The sequence below is a fragment of the Zophobas morio genome, unplaced genomic scaffold (genome assembly GCF_036711695.1).
Source record: "Zophobas morio isolate AGI-343-1 ecotype UQ-CSIRO unplaced genomic scaffold, CSIRO_AGI_Zmor_V1 ptg000011l, whole genome shotgun sequence".
NCBI lineage: Eukaryota > Metazoa > Arthropoda > Insecta > Coleoptera > Tenebrionidae > Zophobas > Zophobas morio.
In genome coordinates this window covers 16,455,003-16,474,404 of record NW_026972116.1, presented here as the reverse complement: position 1 = coordinate 16,474,404, position 19,402 = coordinate 16,455,003, and the positions used below count along the sequence as shown (strand labels likewise).

The following is a 19,402-nucleotide window of genomic DNA, read 5'->3' as shown; positions in this document are numbered from 1 at the left end:
AGTCGTATCTGTAGTCATCAGGGCGTCACCTTCCCTTGAAAAATATTTGTTGATTAGCGATTCGCGAACATTTGTTTCCCCGCTCCGGCCAGGTCGTTTTACGCAGTTTGTCGCTTTTAGGTCAAAGATATTAAAAATTCGCATAAAATCAGTCAATGTGTGTCCGATCCGTATCTAATTAGCAAGAAAAAGTGAGAATTATAGACGTAAACTGCTTCCTCAAACAAGTGACACACTTTGGCCTGTGGCCACGATAACGAACATTCGATCGTACTTGCAGCGATCATGTTGTGTTCAAGTCCATAAAATATTCAAACAATGTAGATAATGACACCGCCAACTATGCATTCTTATCGAAATGCACAATTTTAAAATCAAATATTGAAACGTTCCGGAGGAAAGTCAATAAAATTAACTCTCAACGCACACGCGCACACCTCTACACCACATTTGCCCGTGCGCAGTTCGAGCGGGATTCGTCCTGATTGGCACTGGCCATTGTGCCTGGCTGCCATGTTTTGTTAAACTGTGGGGTGTGTTGAAGAAATTCCACGTTTAAACATCAACCCCGTACTCTAAGGTAAGCCCAAGCGCATTTCCTCGCCCGCTGCCGCCGCCACAAAAGAAATTTCCGCGAGTCATTTGTCCCAATTCCACGCATCGAAATCGCAGCGTTTGTTGTGCAATTCAATGGCGCATTTCCACGAATTCGCGCTCAGAGGCCCCGTGCCGCCTCCAGGGGGGCCCGCCGCCTTCGCCCCTGCCCGGACCAATCCCACGCGATGGCCCCCAGCGCCAAATTCGCCCCCGTCATGGCCGGGTTAAAGCCCAGCCAACGTGATAGGCGTCAATATCTCGCGTTTGATTAAGTGATCATTGCCCCTGGTTTGATCCGCTGGGCTTGATCGCAATTGCCCGCGGGCGCGTTCGCGAGATGGGCACGTGTCCTTTGACGTGTTTTGACAGCTCCAGCGTATTTCGGTACGCGAAAATGCACCATCATCTGGGCGAGACTTGGGCTGTCCTTGTCCGGGCTATTTTTAACCCGAGTCTTTGAACCGCCGAAGTGACATTGTTTGGAGGGAAATTGATGTTTGGCTTTTGCAGGTTCACAATGGGGGGCACAAGAACTCAAGTTCTGCAGTGAATCAACGAAGAATCTGTTACTAACGATTGTTTTTGATGTTGACTTATTTCGCATTTTCTCGATTTTGATTTCGTTATGGATTCTGTTGCCGTTTTCACTTTATAATTTTACGATGCGTCCCAAGGAGGAGCGTTGCACTCTAGTACGCCCCAAAGAAGTTGAGACGCATACCTCACGTGAACCACTCAACTGCTGCATGGCTCATCATCATTATTTTTTATAAAGTGAGTAGTTTTTCGGTTTTGGTAAAAATTTTGAGTGTGAAGGAACGGAAGCGCTTTGATCAGTTACAGGTGTAACAAACAGGACCTACGTTTTTGTAGATACTCTATTTTTATTCGGTCGGAAAGGGGGAATATTTTAATAATTTGTGATGTACCATGGTAATGTCAAAACGTGTTCATGACATTGATCGTAGCGCCACCTACTGCGTTATTAATATCTAATCCATCACGTGAATGGGAAACTGTAAAGGCGGTGGATTTTGAACACTTGATGGCCTTCCTGCATTCCATTGCGCGTGGATCTCGCCAGATTATCACGTTTGAGTAACCTTGAATCGATAAATGTGAATATTTCCTGCATTGTTCAAATAATGCACGTTTTTGATTTCATTTTTAGTGCTCTGTATGGTATTTCTGCCTTTAAATAATTCAACCTTCTGTCATTTTTAAAGAATAAGTGATTTGTAGATGTCAGCCGTCAGCCTTCATATTTTGCTGATAATGACCGTCAATATCCGATTTTTGCTCTGTACTCAAGTTGTGATTGTGTATTGTCATGAACTGAAAATAATGGGTTGTTAGATTAAACCATTTGAATATAATGAAAGCTATTCTTTTTGGTAACACTACATTGATTTTCTCTTAAAAATGAAAAAAACAAAAAACGTTAAATTTTTACGATAGTGCTTCAGACTGGTAATTTTAAAATAAACCAGTAGAAGTTTCGCGTTTGAATAGTGTTGAATAGCGGCTCGATTTTTTATGAATTTTCATTTTGGATGTTGCAATCATGTCTTCATGATTGGATTAAAAAGTAAGTGTGTATAAATGATCATCATTGAAAAACTTTGTTGTTTGTTGCCATTCTGAAATACAAATCAGTTATTTTGAATAAGGTTAAATTAGTAGACAACCCACAGTGCACTCAAGGTAAAAAACGCAAGTTTATGTGTTTACAAACGGAAGAAAAGTTTTAAGACGCCATTGCGAAAGTTATGTAACTTATTCTATAATCTATTTCTATTAAGTGTATTAAAACACGCACTGCGATATTTTTGGCGTTTCAGATGATCTTCAGGATCACAGTTGCTCGTTATGGGTGGAAATTAAATTTCTATTTGAAGACATACCTTAGTTAATGGTTTTTTCCTTTAGGTATTCAGTAACTTCGTGATAAGATATTGGGTTTTCCTAATGACTCCACTTTGTTTAGACTTCCCATCTCCATAAATCTGTGTACAGAGTGCGTGTTGATTTAAAGAAGTTTGGGTTAGGTTAATATTTGAAAACTTATCACATTCTGACTGCGTCGGTATGATTTCGATAATACTTCAAAGTAAATTTGTTTCTATTATTCCAAAACATGATAATTCACTGTACGCAAATTTTATAGTTTATAGTTGTTCGCAAGTAATAAACTTCAGAGCCTCTTTCTAGGATATTTGCTATCGCTTACTCCAATTAAAACGCTAAGAAGGGTCGTAAAAATGCAAATATCTTTCAAGAATTTTCATAATTGAAAGATGGCTGAAATTGTCCCACTACTGACCTGAGTACATGATAATGCATTTTTGTGTCATCATCCACTTTCAAAAGTTTTCAGTTGGGTCACATTGTTAATGAAACAAACTGGTTCACGCCTAGGCCGTGAAAGTGACATTAGGTGGTAGCCGTGATTTCAAATGCCAAAGTGACATTGAAGTGTCAAAATGATTATTATTCCCAGCTGTGAATCAATCAGGAGGTTGTTTTTAGTGTAAAATTCTTGTATGAAACACCTGTTTGAACGTACGTAATTGTAAATAATGCGTGAGCACCTATTTTTAACCAAACTTGTTATTAATAATTTTTATGGATTTTTAGGTTAGGTGTCAGTTGGTTACCAACTTTGAAATGCAGTTCCCTAAACAATGAATTCAATTCGAAATGAAATCAAATTTTTGTACAATAATCATATTGAATTTGACTTTATTTTCTATCGTGTCGTGACACCAATGTGTCGTCTATTTGACTATAAATTATTGTAAAAAATTACAGAATGTTGATCCATTAACTTGGACAAAGTTCGAGACACACAGTTTGCGGCAAAAGATCAAAAGTGAAATGAGTTTCACTGGACATAAAGAAAGTAATAAATCGGTGATATACATTTCTGTTCCTAATTGTTATATAATTTTGGTTTAGTTAAACTATGCTAATGATTGAAGAACTTAATTCTTTCAAGGAAACGATTAGAAGGAAGAATTTAAATGCATGGTCATCACGCTAATCGTTGCAATTAGTGAACAAAATGGCGTCTTTTGTAAAGTCCGCAATTTGGTGAAAAGAATTTGTTTGGTACATCAACATGTTGATAACGTAGATATTAGAGTGATGCATAACTGAAAAGCTATGCATGAGCGTAAACAACCATTGTTTACGATAGATAGCTGTTATTATCTCCGCGACCAGTGATGGCGACTTGTGCCTACATGTCGTCTACGATTATTTTCGGGGAAAAACGCAGAAACAATTGTTGAACTTTATCAGGCGAAAATTTTTCCGGGAAAATTACGCAATCGATAATACATTTTAAAGCATGTCGATATCCTCGTAACAATAACCAGAATAGATGGCGATTATAGATATATCATTTTTATTACCGTAAAGATTGTAACGTGATTCCACTGGTGTTACTATAACTTACGACTAATAAATTTGATTAAATTACGGCAGTAAGCATCGAGACCGAATTCATATAAACTTCCCCGAACGTTCGTCGCCGAGAAAAATAAAACCGAAAAAATGTTAAAGCAATTATTATTATTCTAAACATTACACACTAATCGTGGTTCATTTGTTATGCCTGTTTTGTGCCGTCTTGTTTTTGCAAACGCTAATGTGTTTTTGTGTTTACCGAAAGCGATAATTTCTTGCCGTCGATATTGTTTTGGAAGTAAAGTTAATCCGTTCCTTAGCCAGTACCGCGTTGACATCTCCGGGGGAACGTCTGGTTCATATTTTCACCATGATGTGTTTGTGTGCAGCATATTATGAAGTATCCGCAACTAGTGTCCATGCCCTCGGCAGTTTCTGATTGGCTAGAGGAACAGTTGGAAGCTCGTGGAATAGATGCTGTAGTATATACTCGTTACATACTAAGTCTTTTACACAGCGATACTGTAGATGTCATTTATTCTGATGAAGATCTACATTTTTCTCACTTGAAAAAGGTAAGGATTCGTACGATTTATTATTAGATACTGATTTGTATGAGCAGGAAGTGAGACGATCGGGTGGAAGTCGTAAGCGCTTTCGTCGCTCCTCTGACTGGTGGAAGTATGCACAAGCTGATGCTGAAAAGCTCAAACGATCTGCTGCTGTAGAATGTTTGATGTCCGCTTCTGAACAGGTATGTTTTTATTATTATTTTGATCAATTTTGAGCAAAGACTTGCTTGAATTCAATTTAATTAGGACTTGTCTATTGTGCAAAGGAGTGATGTCATACATGAAATACATGAGTGTTAAATACACATAAAATTTTAAATAGTTATTTAAATCATTTTTGCGAAGTATAAGAGTGATTAGATAAAGTAAGCTCATTATCACAAAACATGTATGAATTTAAGCTTTGATTAAACACATTTTCAGTGAACAATATGAAGTAAATAAATATATAGAAAATGAAAAAAAAAAAAAATTATCAACACCATGAAATTGATAGTGACTTCCAGTGTCATGGGGAACGAAATGTGAATGAAATGTCTGTCATGTTACATAATGATGATGTCAATATTACTTACTCTTTATTGGTGCTCGCAAGTAGCGCCGTGTGAACTTACTATCAGACAAAAAATACGTTCGTTTTATTGTTTTTCTCAACAATAATGTGTCTTTTCAAGGATTTTCTTCTTTATAGTTCATTTTTTTTTGTAATTGTTTTTAAAATGTTTGAGCAATGTTCATAATTTTAACGATATAACTACAAAAAAAGTCTAATTTTTGAAATTGTCTATTTGTATTTGTGTTCGTGTTGTTTCTTACCCTTAAGTGGAATTTTCGTGATATCACTGTGTTACAAACTGGCCTTACGGTGTTAAACTGTACAATAGTGCAGTAATTACTCACGATTATTCTAAAGACTCACTTGAATTATGTATATGTGTAGTGTTTGAAATCAGTGTATTATTGTTTATTCGCAGACCCGACGAGAAATGACTTGATACTGGAACGAGTTGAGTGGAGATTTTAAAAGATAATTTCCATTTAGTAACAACGACATACAATTTATAGTCTTACATTCATATTTTTCTGATCTACGTTTACAGAAATGGAGAAAAAAATAATTTGGATAATTAGACTCTGCGTTTATTTATTCATTTTTGCTGAGGAAAAATCTAGTGAGTCCTTAATAAATATTTTCTTAGATTATATTGTCGACTAACGTAGTTCTGCCATGGTCCCTTTAGTCGCCAAGAAACATTAATCACTCTGTTGAAACCATAAAACTGCTCTTTTGTCGTGATTATTTGTGATGGGCCAAAGTTAATTACGAAAGCTACTAAACACTACCCGTTAGAAATTCTAGTGGCAGAAGAGTCTTTCGGTAAACAGGGAGAGTTTTCGGCTAAAGCCTTATTCTTGTTGATTATTGTTGTGCTATTGTTTTATGTGCTGGATGGCACATAAAATCATAAATTTCGGGTGATATTTTTATATCGGCAGCTTTTGGAAATGAAACAGTGCATAAAATTAAATTCTGATGGATTAACTTGAATAGCCTGATCTTTTTTAGTGTAAAAAAAGTTATGTATGACATAAATTAATTGTGCATAGTCATGTTAATGTTATGGTAACGTATCTTCTAAACCTAAACAAATATTCCAAGTTAAAATTAAGTATTTAAAAATTTCCTATTGTCGTTTAAGCTAACTGTATATTTAAGCTTGTCTAAGATAAGAAAACTATGCCACCAATAATAGTGTGCGAGAGAGAGGGACAATAGTTCAAATACTGTCCACTTGTTTTTGTCATAGCTGCCGCGACCAAGTTTGAATGGGTCACTGCGTCACTCTTGTTTTTACACACCATGTTTTTGTTTACTATATCAGCAGGTAGTTAATTTACGGTAATGCACTCAGTGCTACAACCAAACGGTTGTCGCCCTTTTCTTTTATATACTTCAGCGTTGGATTGATTATTTCTTCCTATATTTTTTAAATCAGTCCATACATCAAGTTGGTTTTGGAAAATATGTCGCTGCTTTTTAATAAGAATTTGCCGCTTTATTGGGTTAGGTAGCTAATGTACATTATTATTGGTCGCACCAAGCGATAAATACATTGAAAAAACTTGAAGATTATGTTCTGATTGACATTTGTGACAAGCAATTGTCAAGCATCACAACGAAGCGGCAAATTCACGAAATATCAAAACGACTTGATAAACGATTTTTTAGTTACCTTTAATAAATGATTCATATCGTTCCGCCTCTTTCGTGTAACTGCCTGATTTGTTGGTGCTACGTGTTTAACTGGTTGCATAATTACAACCGCACAAATTATTCTTTAATCAACGTAATCTAACGAGTTTAGTTAGGAAAAAACTGCTGTGTAATCGATTAATGCCACTGAACAACGATGAAACAATTTTATTCCTAGACGAAGATGACTGAAATGACGTATCAAATGTCATAATTATTTTGACAGATGACATATTAATCAAAATTACAAGTAATCAAAATTAAAAGTGTCCATGATCACGAAATGTGGCAAATCTACGACTTTTGTAAATTTCATAGGTTACTGGATGTACGAAATATTAAGAAAGCCTCGTGTAAACGACCAAAGAATGGTATAAAAAAATGTTCATAACCTCTAAAGCTAATTTGTTACGGTTTGCATTTCAACTGATGAAAATATCTGGCAGGGCTCTCTTTTTTGTCGTCTCAGGTTTGCGCAGGTTTTGTTTATCGATTCTTCTCTAACTGTGAATTCGAAACGAACATTACGGTTTCGTAATTAAAAAAAACAATTATTTTTGCATCGTTGTATATCGTGCAATCGAAAATAAAATGAATTGAAGTTGGCGTGGCTTGTCAAGCTTTAGGTGGTATTACTGCGTCCAGGTTGTTGTAAATTTACGCCAACATGATGCTTAACAATCAGTTTGTCGCTGAGTGTTGCCACAACATGAAAGCGTGGGTCTTTGCAGCACGTCAGTTGTGCAGTCGTACCAATACAATTGGTCACAGAGCCAACTGTAATTTGTTTTATTTTCCATCGCAAGTTATACATTTGTGCCAAGTTTATACGAGCCACTTCAAGATGGTCCATTTGGCTTCATTTTGATGGCACATTTTCATGACCCAAAGCTGCCGAGATGTAGGGCGTGTCGCAAAAATATCACCCTAAATTGTTACCCCGCGCAATAACACTCGATGAGAACGAGTGTTAAAGGACTGCGGCGCAACTATAGTACGTATTTGATAGCTTTTGCTTGACGCGTCTTTTTTTATTTGTTCCAGACTTGTGGTATAGAATCCCTCATCGACGAGTTATGCGAGAAGCTGAACGAAATCAAGAGTGACGTGCACAACGTCGATCCGCCCACAAAAAAAGCGAATCCAGAGCTTCAACAGGTTTCCCCCCAAGAGTTGGCCAAACGCTACTACGCCGCTTTCCCTCCGCTTAACCGCAACACATCAGCCTCTCCCTCCAAATTGATTTCATTGATACCCAAGTGGATACCGTCGCCTAAAAAGAAACCCGCCTCAAACCGCAAACAGAACAATCGTTCGTACGAAGACACGATGAAAGCGAATCGAACCGCCGGCAAGCAACGCTACGGCACGTACTTCTCCGGCCGCAGCAACAATAACAAGAAGGATGCAGTCCGCGACAGCGATTGGAGCATGTCGAAGAAGTCCCGCACGGAAGCCGTGCCGAAGCCGGACGACGCCAACTCGGATTGGAACATGAGCGAAGATGCCAACCTGTACGACGACCTGCCGGTGGACATCAAGGAGCTACTGGACGACTCGCCGACCAGCCACGACGTCACTGTGGAGATGATGAACCTGGCGAACATGCGTGACACTGGACGGAGGGGTTTCATCCCGTGCGGGACCAACATCACTAGCTCCATTTGGACGAACGAGGCGGCCATGGGGGAGGACAACGCCCTCTTCGACAACAACTACAACTCGGCCATCGTCGGCTCCGACTCGGTGCTTGATCTGCAGTTCAGCTCGATCACGATCAATAACAAGGCCGACTGGTCGAGCGACTTCACTTTCGTGAGGGACAACGAATGCAATTCGTTTTTCGAGAACTCGAAGAGGAACGTCTGGGATTTACCGAGCAGCGGACGGTGGTCGGATGATAGCGGCTGTTTCGAGGATGACCACGCTCTCAACCACTTCACTTTAAGTTTGGTCAAACTTAACCACAGCAAGGAAGTCAGCGCTTTTGCAGAGATCATCCCGAAGAATCGCACGCACCACTTCAATCCTTTCTCGAAGGTGATCGGCTCGGGGATTCACAGGGACACTTCGTTGAAGACCGTCGATCTCGATAAAGAGAAAGACGATTTACTCACTTCGGTTCACAGCCATTTTCGGCCAATAAACGAGAAGCTCGATAGCTACTTGCAAGGGGCGTACGCAGATGGCGCCACTTTCGTCGTGTCGAACAGCTGGGATAAGATCAACTATCGCAGGACGGAGAGTGGGGCGATGTATATGGAGAACGACTATAGTATGCGGAAGAAATACTGCGAGTACAAGGTGAAGAACGGGCCGACTAATATGGAGTTCGTTTTGAAATATCTGGTGTGCCAGAACGATAAGGGTTGTCAGACTGAAGATGTGGACGCCGAAGTGGAGGCTATTAATTCGGATCGTGAATTAAAAGATGAGCGTCGCGCTGAGGAGAAAGCGGCTTCATACAACTGTACTTGCAGGACCTTGGCCACGAACACGGATCATTCTCTCGGTGATTGTCTTGTACACCCTAATAGACCGGACAGTGCGGGTCTGTCGGAATTCATGTGGCAACAACAGTCGTGCGACAAATGCAATAATAATTCGTCGTTTTGGAACATGGATGGCTTGAAAAACGACAGAAAGGAATTGGGCTGGCAGTTCGGGACCATGAGCAAAATCTGGAGCGGTGGAGTGGTAAGGTTTCTTTCATTTATTTTCCGTCGGCAATGAAAAGGGCTTCTTAGAAGGGGACTTGGAGGTCAAAGGGTGGGTCGTTAATTGGTAGGGAACAGTTTCCGGTTTCTGCTTTCCAGTTTCCATGAAACGCAATGTAAAGGGCTTATTAGAAAGGGGTAGGAAACATTGGGGGACAAAATATCAGTCTTTGTCCGTTTGTAATACGGAGGGAACTGAGTTTTCGGTTTCATTCTTATGTTTTCTATGAAATGCGCCGCAAAAAGTTAATTAGCAGGGGCTAGGGAGGGAACAAAATTTTTAAGTCTTCGAACGGAATGGACGCATGTTTTTAAATTTTTACTGTAAAATGTCAGTAATTTATAAATCCGAAGTAATTTAAGTATAAAGTAACGGGAAGTGAATTTTGGAGTTCACATTTTTCTACTACATTTTGCACTTTTTTAAAATCTTTTTCAGTATATTGTAGTTTGACTTGGTTTAATTTGTGACCATTCAAAATGAACAGAAAACAAGAAATTGCGGGGAAATACTATAGAAACAAAAAGTGGATTTTTTTTTTATCATTTGATGAGATATCTCATTGTTATACTGAATATTTATGAAATTTTTGTCTAATGAGATAAATCTTTTAACCAAAAAAATGCCAAGTTTACGCACAAAGCTTAGTTTAAAAAATTAAAACCCATTGAATAAAAAATATAACAAGCAATAATTTATTGCAATAACTGAAATGATGATCAGTGACCCGAATTAAATTGCGGAATCGGATCGCACACGAAAGTATTGACGGAACCCAGCTGAGACAAGTATTAGGTTTCTCCGCCTTTTTTTTGTGGGTTTCCATAATCCCATAAACACTTTGGTGTATAGAATTAAGTGGACAAAAACTAAAATTTCTTGGTTTGAAAGCTGTAAATTCGAAACGAGAACTTGATAAGAAAATGTACATATACTAGATGAACTTAAAAAAAAACCGGAATAAATTTTTTACGGGTATATTTTAGATGGGAAGTAGACTTTTAATTAATATGATATCTTACACATTAGTTCTTTTCTACATATCTGACATTTCGTAGTAAATTTGGGCACATTGTATACTATAGATACAATAAAACATCACATCTGATTGCCACAGAAAGTTGAAAAGAAATTTTCCGTACAATAAAATTGTTTTTATTTGTATGATTTTCAAATTATCGTTGACATGCGACAGATATTTTTTTTAAATTTCCCAACAGGAGGGCATGCGGGCATAAATCGAATGTGTAATAACGTCAAGAAATATTTTTATGGGTCAGGAATAAGAAAATCTGTAGAAAATTAAGTATACAAATCTGACAAATGTCAACGATTTAAATATTCAAAACTAAACATTCAACAGAAAAAAATTGTGCACACATTTTAGGTGAATTAACGAAACACCCAGACGAAAACTTAGGAAAATGTTAAACTTAGACATTCCCACCCATCAATTCTGTATTTTTTTTTTCTTCTGAAATAAGAAATTAATTTTATATATAGAAAGTTATATAACTTATACATTCCCACCCATTAATTCTGCATTTTTTTTTCTTCTGAAATAAGAAAGAAATTTTATAGTAAATAATACAACAAAAAAGTTACGATTGACGCTTTTTCACCTTTTTTTCCATTCTTTTGCAGCCTAGGTTATATTAGTTTCCATTACCATTCTACAGAAGAACATATAATTAACCCCGCCCACCCACCCCGCCTCCATTTCAGTGATCAATTTCATTTGGTCTCAATGAAAGCTGCATCTTAGAACAGAAATAAAATTTGTCGTTACAATGAGAAGAGGGCGGGTGGGCGGGGCTAATACTTTCTAAGAAAAGACTGATTTTGGCAGATCTTTAAATGACATATTCTCTAAGAAAATATTAAGGCAAGGTGACTAAAAAATTTTGTGCAAAATTGCTATCTTCCATTTTTCAAAATGGCGGAACTAAAAACAAATACCTAAAACACTTAATCAAAAAAATTTGTTTTTATTTGTATGATTTTCAAATTATCGGTAATTTAGACATGCGACAAATATTTTTAAATAATTTTTACATGCTTCCGACAGGAAGGCATGCAGACATAAATCGAATGTATTATTATACGTTATTACGTCAAGAAATATTCTTATTGGTCAGGAATAAGAAAATCTGTACGGAAGTGAGACGAATGCCAACGATTTAAATATTCAAAACCAAACATTCAACAGAGAAAAATGTCGGCACACATTTCAAATGAATTAATAAAACACCCAGAAGTAAGAAAATTAAATTTAAAACTTGGGGAAAACTTAAACTTAGACATTCCCACCCATCAATTCTGTATTTTTTTTCTTCAGAAATAAGAAATAAATCTTACAGCAAATAATACAACAAAAAAGTTACGATTGGTGCTTTTTTCACTTTTTCTCACTTTGTTACAGCGTAGGTTCTATTAGTTCCCACTCCCGCTCTACAGTAGAAAATATAATTGAATGGTGTATCTTATACTGAACAGAATTAAAATTTGTCGTTACAATGAGAAGAGGGTGGGCGGGCGGGGCTAATACTTACTAAGAAAAGACTGATTTTGGCAGATCTTTATCAATAACATATTCTCTAAGAAAATATTAAGGCAAGGTGACTAAAAAATTATGTGCAAAATTGCAATCCTCCATTTTTCAAAATGGCGGAACTGAAAACAAATACCTAAAAAACTGTTAATAAAAAAAAATGTTTTTATTTGTATGATGTTCAAATTATCGGTAATCTAGACATGTGACAAATATTTTTAAACAATGTTTACAAGCTTCCCACCGGAGGACATGCAGGCATAAATCAAATGTATAATAATGTCAAGAAATACATATTTTTATTGATCAGGAATATGAAAATCTGTAGAAAATTTTGTACAAAAATGTGACGAATGTCAACGATTTAAATATTCAAAACTAAATATGCAACAGAGAAAAATGTCTGCACACATTTCAAATGAATTAATAAAACACCCAGATGAAATAAGAAAATTAAATTTAAAACTTAGGGAAAATTTGAACTTAGACATTCCCAACCCATCAATTCTGTAATTTTTTTTCTTCTGAAATAAGAAATAAATCTTACAGCAAATAATACAACAAAAAAGTTACGATTGGCGCTTTTTTCACTTTTTCTCACTTTTTTACAGCCTAGGTTCTATTAGTTCCCACTCCCGCTCTACAGAAGAACATATAATTAACCCCGCCCACCCACCCGGCCTCCATTCCAGTGATCAATTTTATTTGCTCTGAATGAATGGTGCAACTTATACTGAACAGAATTAAAATTTGTCGTTACAATTAGAAGAGGGCGGGTGGGCGGGGCTAATACTTACTAAGAAAATACTGATTTTGGCAGATCTTTAAATGACACTTTCTCTAAGAAAATATTAAGGCAAGGTGACTAAAAAATTGTGTGCAAAATTGCAATCCTCCATTTTGAAAATCTGTAGAAAATTTTGTACACAAATAAAACGAATGTCAATGATTTAAATATTCAAAACTAAACATTCAACAGAGAAAAATGTGTGCACACATTTCAAATGAATTAATAATACACACAGCCGAAGTAAGGAAATTAAATTTAAAACTTCAGAAAAAGTTAAACTTAGACATTCCCACCCATCAATTCTGCATTTTTTTCTTCTGAAATAAGAAATAAATTTTATAGCAAATAATACAATAAAAAAGTTACGATTGACGCTTTTTTCGCTTTTTTTTTCATTTTTGTACAACCTAAGTTCTATTAGTTTCCACTAACAAAGTAACCACGCCCACCCACCCCGCCTCCATTTCAGTGATCAAATAAAATTTGTCGTTACAATGAGAAGTGGGCGGGTGGGCGGGGCTAGTACTTACTAAGAAAAGATTGATTTTGGCAGATCTTTAAATAACATATTTTCTAAGAAAATAGCGGTGTTCCATTTTAAAAACACCCTATACAATAAATTGTTTAATTTGTTGTAAGTTATTATTCATTTTTCAAAATGGCGGAACTGAAAACAAATACCTAAAAAACTGTTAATCAAAAAAATTTTTTGGGTAATGCCTAAATTCTTACTCGGTGTGTTACAAGTTTAAATACAAACAAAATAAAAAATTATCGGGTACCGCAGTTCGTAAGGAATGTTGAAAAATTACACTGTACATCCGACCGTGTTCCTCTAAATTTGTACTCCCGAAGTTATTAGTCGGAGTATATAAATTAAAAAACGATAAAGTAACTAAGATTTCGTGACACCATAGTAACTAAGATAAAATGATGAGAATCTCCATCATGTTAAGTTAAATAATTCTCCATTACATTAATAAAAACGCGTGTTAAATACGGTCAGAAACAGTTGCTCATTACACACTTCACTGTGAGAGGAGTGTGCGAGAATAAAAATTCAAAATTCAAGCCGTAGAACAAACACATCAATGTTTAAAACTAAATCTTGAATACCGCAAATTACTATTTTACAATTTCCAAATGAGACTTTATTAAATTATGATATAAATAGAATATAAATTGGGACTCAAGTTTGTTAATGCTAAGCATAATTTTTTTAAAGTGATATGTGCAACTCAATTTTTAAAGTGCAACCCGTGAAACCTGTCATTCCTCGTGTATTTAAGATAGCTTACGACCGAGGCGTAGCCGAGGTGTTTTCTCTTCTTCATGTACAAATTAATCATAATCGTATAAAAACCTAAAATTGTAACACCTCTAGAATGAGTTTTTTGTTATTTTGCAGGTGTGCCACGCATGTTTAGGCCGACCTCCTTCGACTTTGCAGCATAGCAAACTCCGTGAAGACATCAGTCAAGACGGCGATCAACTCCTGTCCGACTTGAGCACCATTCAGAAATCGTACATGCAAGAAAGTCTACCGGTGACCGAGTTCACTTGCGACATCAGTGAATTTCTTCTGCCCAAAGAACGCAAGCGTCGCCATTCGTTGATGGCGACGCAAATGGACGACTCGTGGAGCTTCGCATCCCGTCTAGAAGAAGATTGCCTCATACAGATGTCTACGATACCTACGTTGCGTTCGGTCACCTTGTAAACGGGGTAGGTCAATCGAAATCTCTCGGTAACACACGGCCGATCAGTGGCGTAGGATCATACGTCACCGCAAAACGTGGTACTGCCATATTAATTTCAGTGCAGTCTTAAATGTTGTCCCTGTCCATTAAAAAATCTTTCCCCTTTTCTTGAGACGGGCAAATATGTGACGCTCGTGTGTTATCGATTGTTAATAAATTATTAAATCAATTGTGAATAGCGGGCGGTCGCGCAAGACCAGTGATGCTTTTTGTTGTTTTGTTTATTTTGGTTGTTTTTTTTTAAAGATGCTTGAGTTGTGGGGCGACATGTCTTGCGCGGACCGCCATTTGTATACAGTTATTTATATAAGTATATTACGTAGGGGAAGTTTTATTTTAGTTCAATTTTTTATAGCTGAACCTACACCTCTAGCGAATTGTTTGTTTTTAATTGTTGAATGTGTACCATACCAAAAACTAAACCATTTTAAACTTACGTTGGTATGATTAAAATGAAAAATTTCGGCAGGTAAGATGGGGTTATCGGTAGCTCACCTTTGAATTGGTTGCGTTTGTACCCATTTTAACCTTAAATATGTACAGAGGTTCTATTTTCCTAAGAGCACTCATGACATTTGTACTTGCCGGATCACATTGCTTAAATTTCTATTGTTCTTGTTGCGTTCAATCGTGCATAGGCCTACGATTTCGAGCAAGATTTTGCGCAAAGGCAGCTCTCCTGTCTTCGCAACGCAGGGCGATAAATGTCATTGTAGGGGGAAGTCGGGACGTGAATCTCCGTTCCTGGATAACCGATAGGTGGCTTACCTCCTCGCTTACCTTGATTTCAAATAAGCACGAAATCTTTTGTTTTCAAAATCCGGGGACGTGTTTTAATTTTTGTTTGACTAAAATCGCCGATTGTCGGTCTTTGTTTTTTGATTTGTTTTCGTTGTTAAATTTTATAAGGGAATGAGGGTAGTAAATTGGGAAGAGCAGTCGGTGATCGAAAAACAAAAAAAAAAAAAAAGTTATTTTGATCTGCACACATCCGTACTGGGAGCCGATCACATCGCGATGCAGATCAGCAAATCTTTATTTCCCATCATTTTCTTTCGCTAATATTGTAACCCAACAATATAGTTGAAGATGTGTATCTATGTATAATGTTTAGGGCATTTTAGTATAGCTCTTGAAGTGCAGCATTGAACACCTGTAGTTGCTCGGGACTGCGCATCTTGTGCCTTGGCGCCAAAATGCGCCGGTCTCCCCTAGCTGTATTTTTCGAAATATGTAACTATTATAAATATTGGAAATGGGTACTACCATTACTGGTTTATATTTAGTTTTTGTTTTTGTTTAAATATTTCTGTAGAACGATTAGGGAGAGCGGCGTAAATTCTCACCGCAAGTTAGTCATTCGGAGCCAAAGTATCGTAGCATCGTAATATTACTCTGTCCCTGTTTTCGGGCCTCTCTCTAATCGATATAACCGAATGTAATATTTCTTCTTATCAATTATATACATAATAAGAGAAAACAAAAAAAGAGAAATCTGTTAGTTTTTAGAATTGTGTTCTGGTAATTGACGCCTTTTCTTCGACGGGCGTCTAGTTTTAGATAATTTTTTGAGAGAAAACCATCGCATATCTGATACAGTTTATATTTTTTGAAGTGCTTCTTTGGTCGTTTCAAAACTTAATTGTGTGTCTGTGTGTGTTGGACGTGTGCGTGTGCGGATGTCTCAGTTGATCAAAATTCTGTTGTGCTCTAAAATGTGAAACTTTTCCATTCATCAGTGTATATTCAATCGCACCTAAATCAGTCATAATGAAGCACAGCAAAAGTTTCCACCATTAGTTTCAGTCTTGCCATCTGCTAAATTAGGAACTAACCTCAAGAAAGGTGCTGTTGAATTTATTGTATTTCCATCATTTTTTATTGTATGTTGTAATTAATACTGCAATAATTTTATATAAACGTATCGTCGTAACTCGTTCACTTCATTAGTTTGATTTTTCCTTTGATTTCTTTCCATTGAATTAATTATATTGTGCATACGTAATAAAGTGAACTTGTTATTAAAAATATTTCATAACGGAGTAATGCAATAATTAAAGGCGACTTTAATTATTGTAGTGCTTTTATTTTATTTAGCTGCATTAGTGATTGGTGTAATAGTTTCGGGCATTGATCATTTAAAAAAAAAAGTAAATTTGCCAATCACTGTATGCACCTGAAGATGTTAGTGTGTAGCATAACCTTTTATTTTAGTGCCTATTAAAACTAGTATAATTTGACCTTTTGCCTTATCAAACGTTACATGTAACCATCTTTGTATGTTGTTTACATAGAAATTTTCATCAATGTAACATATTCAATTGACTCAATTATTACGAAATAATGCAGTTTGTGGCTTAATTAATTCATAGTTTAATTATTATTATAATGAAAAAAACTTGAAAAAATTAAAAAACAGAAATGTGAAAATGTTTTGTTCAGTTCTATTAGGTCAGTGTACAATACTTACAAACTTATCAAGACATAATAAAATAATTCATCGTCATCAAAATCATTAAATTAAAAAAAATATAAATAAAACTGGTGTACTTGCTAAGCAGTTTGTTAGTTTTCATATTTTATAAACCAATACATACTAACCTGAATCAGGAAACTTAATAAGTTTGACATTAAACTAAATAAAGCAAGTACAAAACATTTTGTTTTTTTACTCATATCCTTGCCTTGTTCCTTCTTTTGAACAGTTTCAGATATATTCAGCGTCTTTGCCAGTGAAGACTTAACTGAGACTCGTTTCAACCTTATTTTTGTAGTTTAATTGACAAACCAAAATTTTGAATATACTTTGTTTACTCTTAACGGAGTTAATAAAAAAAAAAAAATTGAATCTTCATCTCGTAGTAAATACAACGGGCCAATGAAACACAAAAGCGGATGTGGGTGGAGTTAGTTTTACCTTTTTTGTCGAGATTCCGCTATTCAATATACATACTATCCATTTTTCCTCCAATGAAATAAGTGATTAACAAAAATTGGGTGGGTGGGCGGGGCATTTTGAAATTTTTTTAAACGAAAATGCGACCACTTGATAAAATAAATTTTAATCTTCATCTCGCAGGAAATAAAATAACCCGATGGAACACAAAAGCGGATGCGGATGGGATTAGTTTTACATTTTTTGTCTAGATTCTTGATTTTTCCTCGAATGAAATGAGTAATCAAAAAGAAAACGGAATGAGTGGGCGGGGTCACTTACAAGTATTTTTTTATCGAAAATTCGACCACGTGGCAAAATAAAATACTTCATATGGTAGTAAACAAAATAACTGAAATGCAGAACAAGAAGTGGGTGTGGCTAATTCTACCTTTTTTGTTATCAATACACAATCCACTTTTCGTCCAATGAAATGGGCGATCAAAGAAAAATGGGGTGGGTGGGGCCACTTTGAAATATTTTTTAAATCGAAAATGCCACCACTTGACAAATTAAAATTCACTCTTGAACTCACAGTAAATAAAATAAGCCAATGAAACACAACAGCGGATGTGGGTGGGGTTAGTTTTTCATTTTTTACCACTTGCCGAAATAAATAAAATTCAATCTTCATCTGACAGTAAATAACATAAGCCATTGAAATTCAGAACAAGAAGTGGATCCTGCTTTTCTTTTTTCTATATTTCACTGCTTATCAGTACAAAGTCTACTTTTCGTCCAATGAAATGAGCGATCAAAGAAAAACGGGGTGGGTGGGTGGGGTCACTTTGTATTATATTTAATCGAATGTTGGACCACTTGACAAATTAAAATTCGATCTTCATCTCGCAGTAAATAAAATAAGCCAATAAAACACAAAAGCGGCTGTGGGTGGGATTAGTTCTATTTACTGTTTATTTGTTCTTGTTGGATATTCTCTCATTCCTTTAAAAGCATATTCTGAACCTCATCTAAAGTGTGGGGTGCAGGTGGACTCAATTAATATGCTGGTCAAGAAACAATATCAAAAATAAGCGTAGTAAAAACGTCGAACCATTGTACTCAGAAAAATATTAGCTGGTCCGTTTTTCATGCGGACGAGTGTAGGTAGAATTTCTTGAAATTATTTTAATTTTGCGTGTCAAAATTTTTTATTTTTTTGGAGGATATTTATTAATTTTAATTAATGTTCCGTAATCTTTACTCCGTGTTTGTTAGTGTCTGCAGAATTTCAGCCGAGTTTGAAATTTTTATAAATTTATTGAACAACGTTTACAATGACCTTACCAATTTTTCGAAGGGTTGAGAAGTTAATTTTTTTAAATAGCAAAGTAATGGGGTAGTTTCGAAGATTATTTATTTACAAAGTCGCTAGCAGGTAGACGAACAAATAGAAAACTGGATTTTTTCTGAGGTCTGAAACATTAAACGAAACTTGACATTTGGTAAAATGGTTCTATTAATCTTATTATAGTAGGAAGCAAAAACGTACGAGGACTAGTTTCAGGAACTCCAAATACTATCATTTATTTTTACTATAGTTACTACGAATTACTACAGCAATTTTAATTTTCTCAAGTTTTACTATTCGGGCCTGAATATCTGGTTGCAGCGATTGCTGCTTGAAGACATGTAAAATGTAAAACATTAATCTAACCATAGATGGCGTATTCCTCGACGACAATGTAAAACCAGTTCATTTTATATTTTTAAAATGCATCCGTGTATCAAACTAATGTAGCAACGAAAATATTTATATGTTTATAAACATAAGTTTATACTTCTAACAATAATAAGCCCTATTTCGAGGATTT

General features: G+C 36.0%; 1 protein-coding gene across 2 annotated transcripts; it reads left to right on the top strand.

Annotated features, from left to right (window-relative positions):
* The first annotated feature begins 447 nt into the window (after window positions 1–447).
* Window positions 448–17,311, top strand: LOC135127050 (uncharacterized). 2 transcript variants are annotated; one of them, XM_064053349.1, is made up of 6 exons: window positions 448–580; window positions 1,108–1,371; window positions 4,398–4,583; window positions 4,631–4,762; window positions 7,879–9,531; window positions 14,302–17,311. In XM_064053349.1, exons 3-6 carry the CDS (start codon window positions 4,404–4,406, stop codon window positions 14,611–14,613), a joined length of 2,277 nt encoding a protein of 758 aa, XP_063909419.1. In that variant the 5' UTR covers window positions 448–580; window positions 1,108–1,371; window positions 4,398–4,403; the 3' UTR covers window positions 14,614–17,311. The 2 variants fall into 2 exon arrangements, with proteins under 2 accessions (XP_063909419.1, XP_063909421.1); XM_064053351.1 differs by having other exon boundaries at window positions 4,329–4,583.
* Window positions 17,312–19,402: the final 2,091 nt, after the last annotated feature.

Coding starts and splice junctions, on each gene's coding strand:
- LOC135127050 (XM_064053349.1), top strand. CDS start 4,404: ATGAAGTATCCGCAACTAGTGTCCATGCCCTCGGCAGTTTCTGATTGG. Junction 4,584..4,630: donor ATTTTTCTCACTTGAAAAAG/GTAAGGATTCGT, acceptor TTGTATGAGCAG/GAAGTGAGACGATCGGGTGG. Junction 4,763..7,878: donor TGATGTCCGCTTCTGAACAG/GTATGTTTTTAT, acceptor TATTTGTTCCAG/ACTTGTGGTATAGAATCCCT.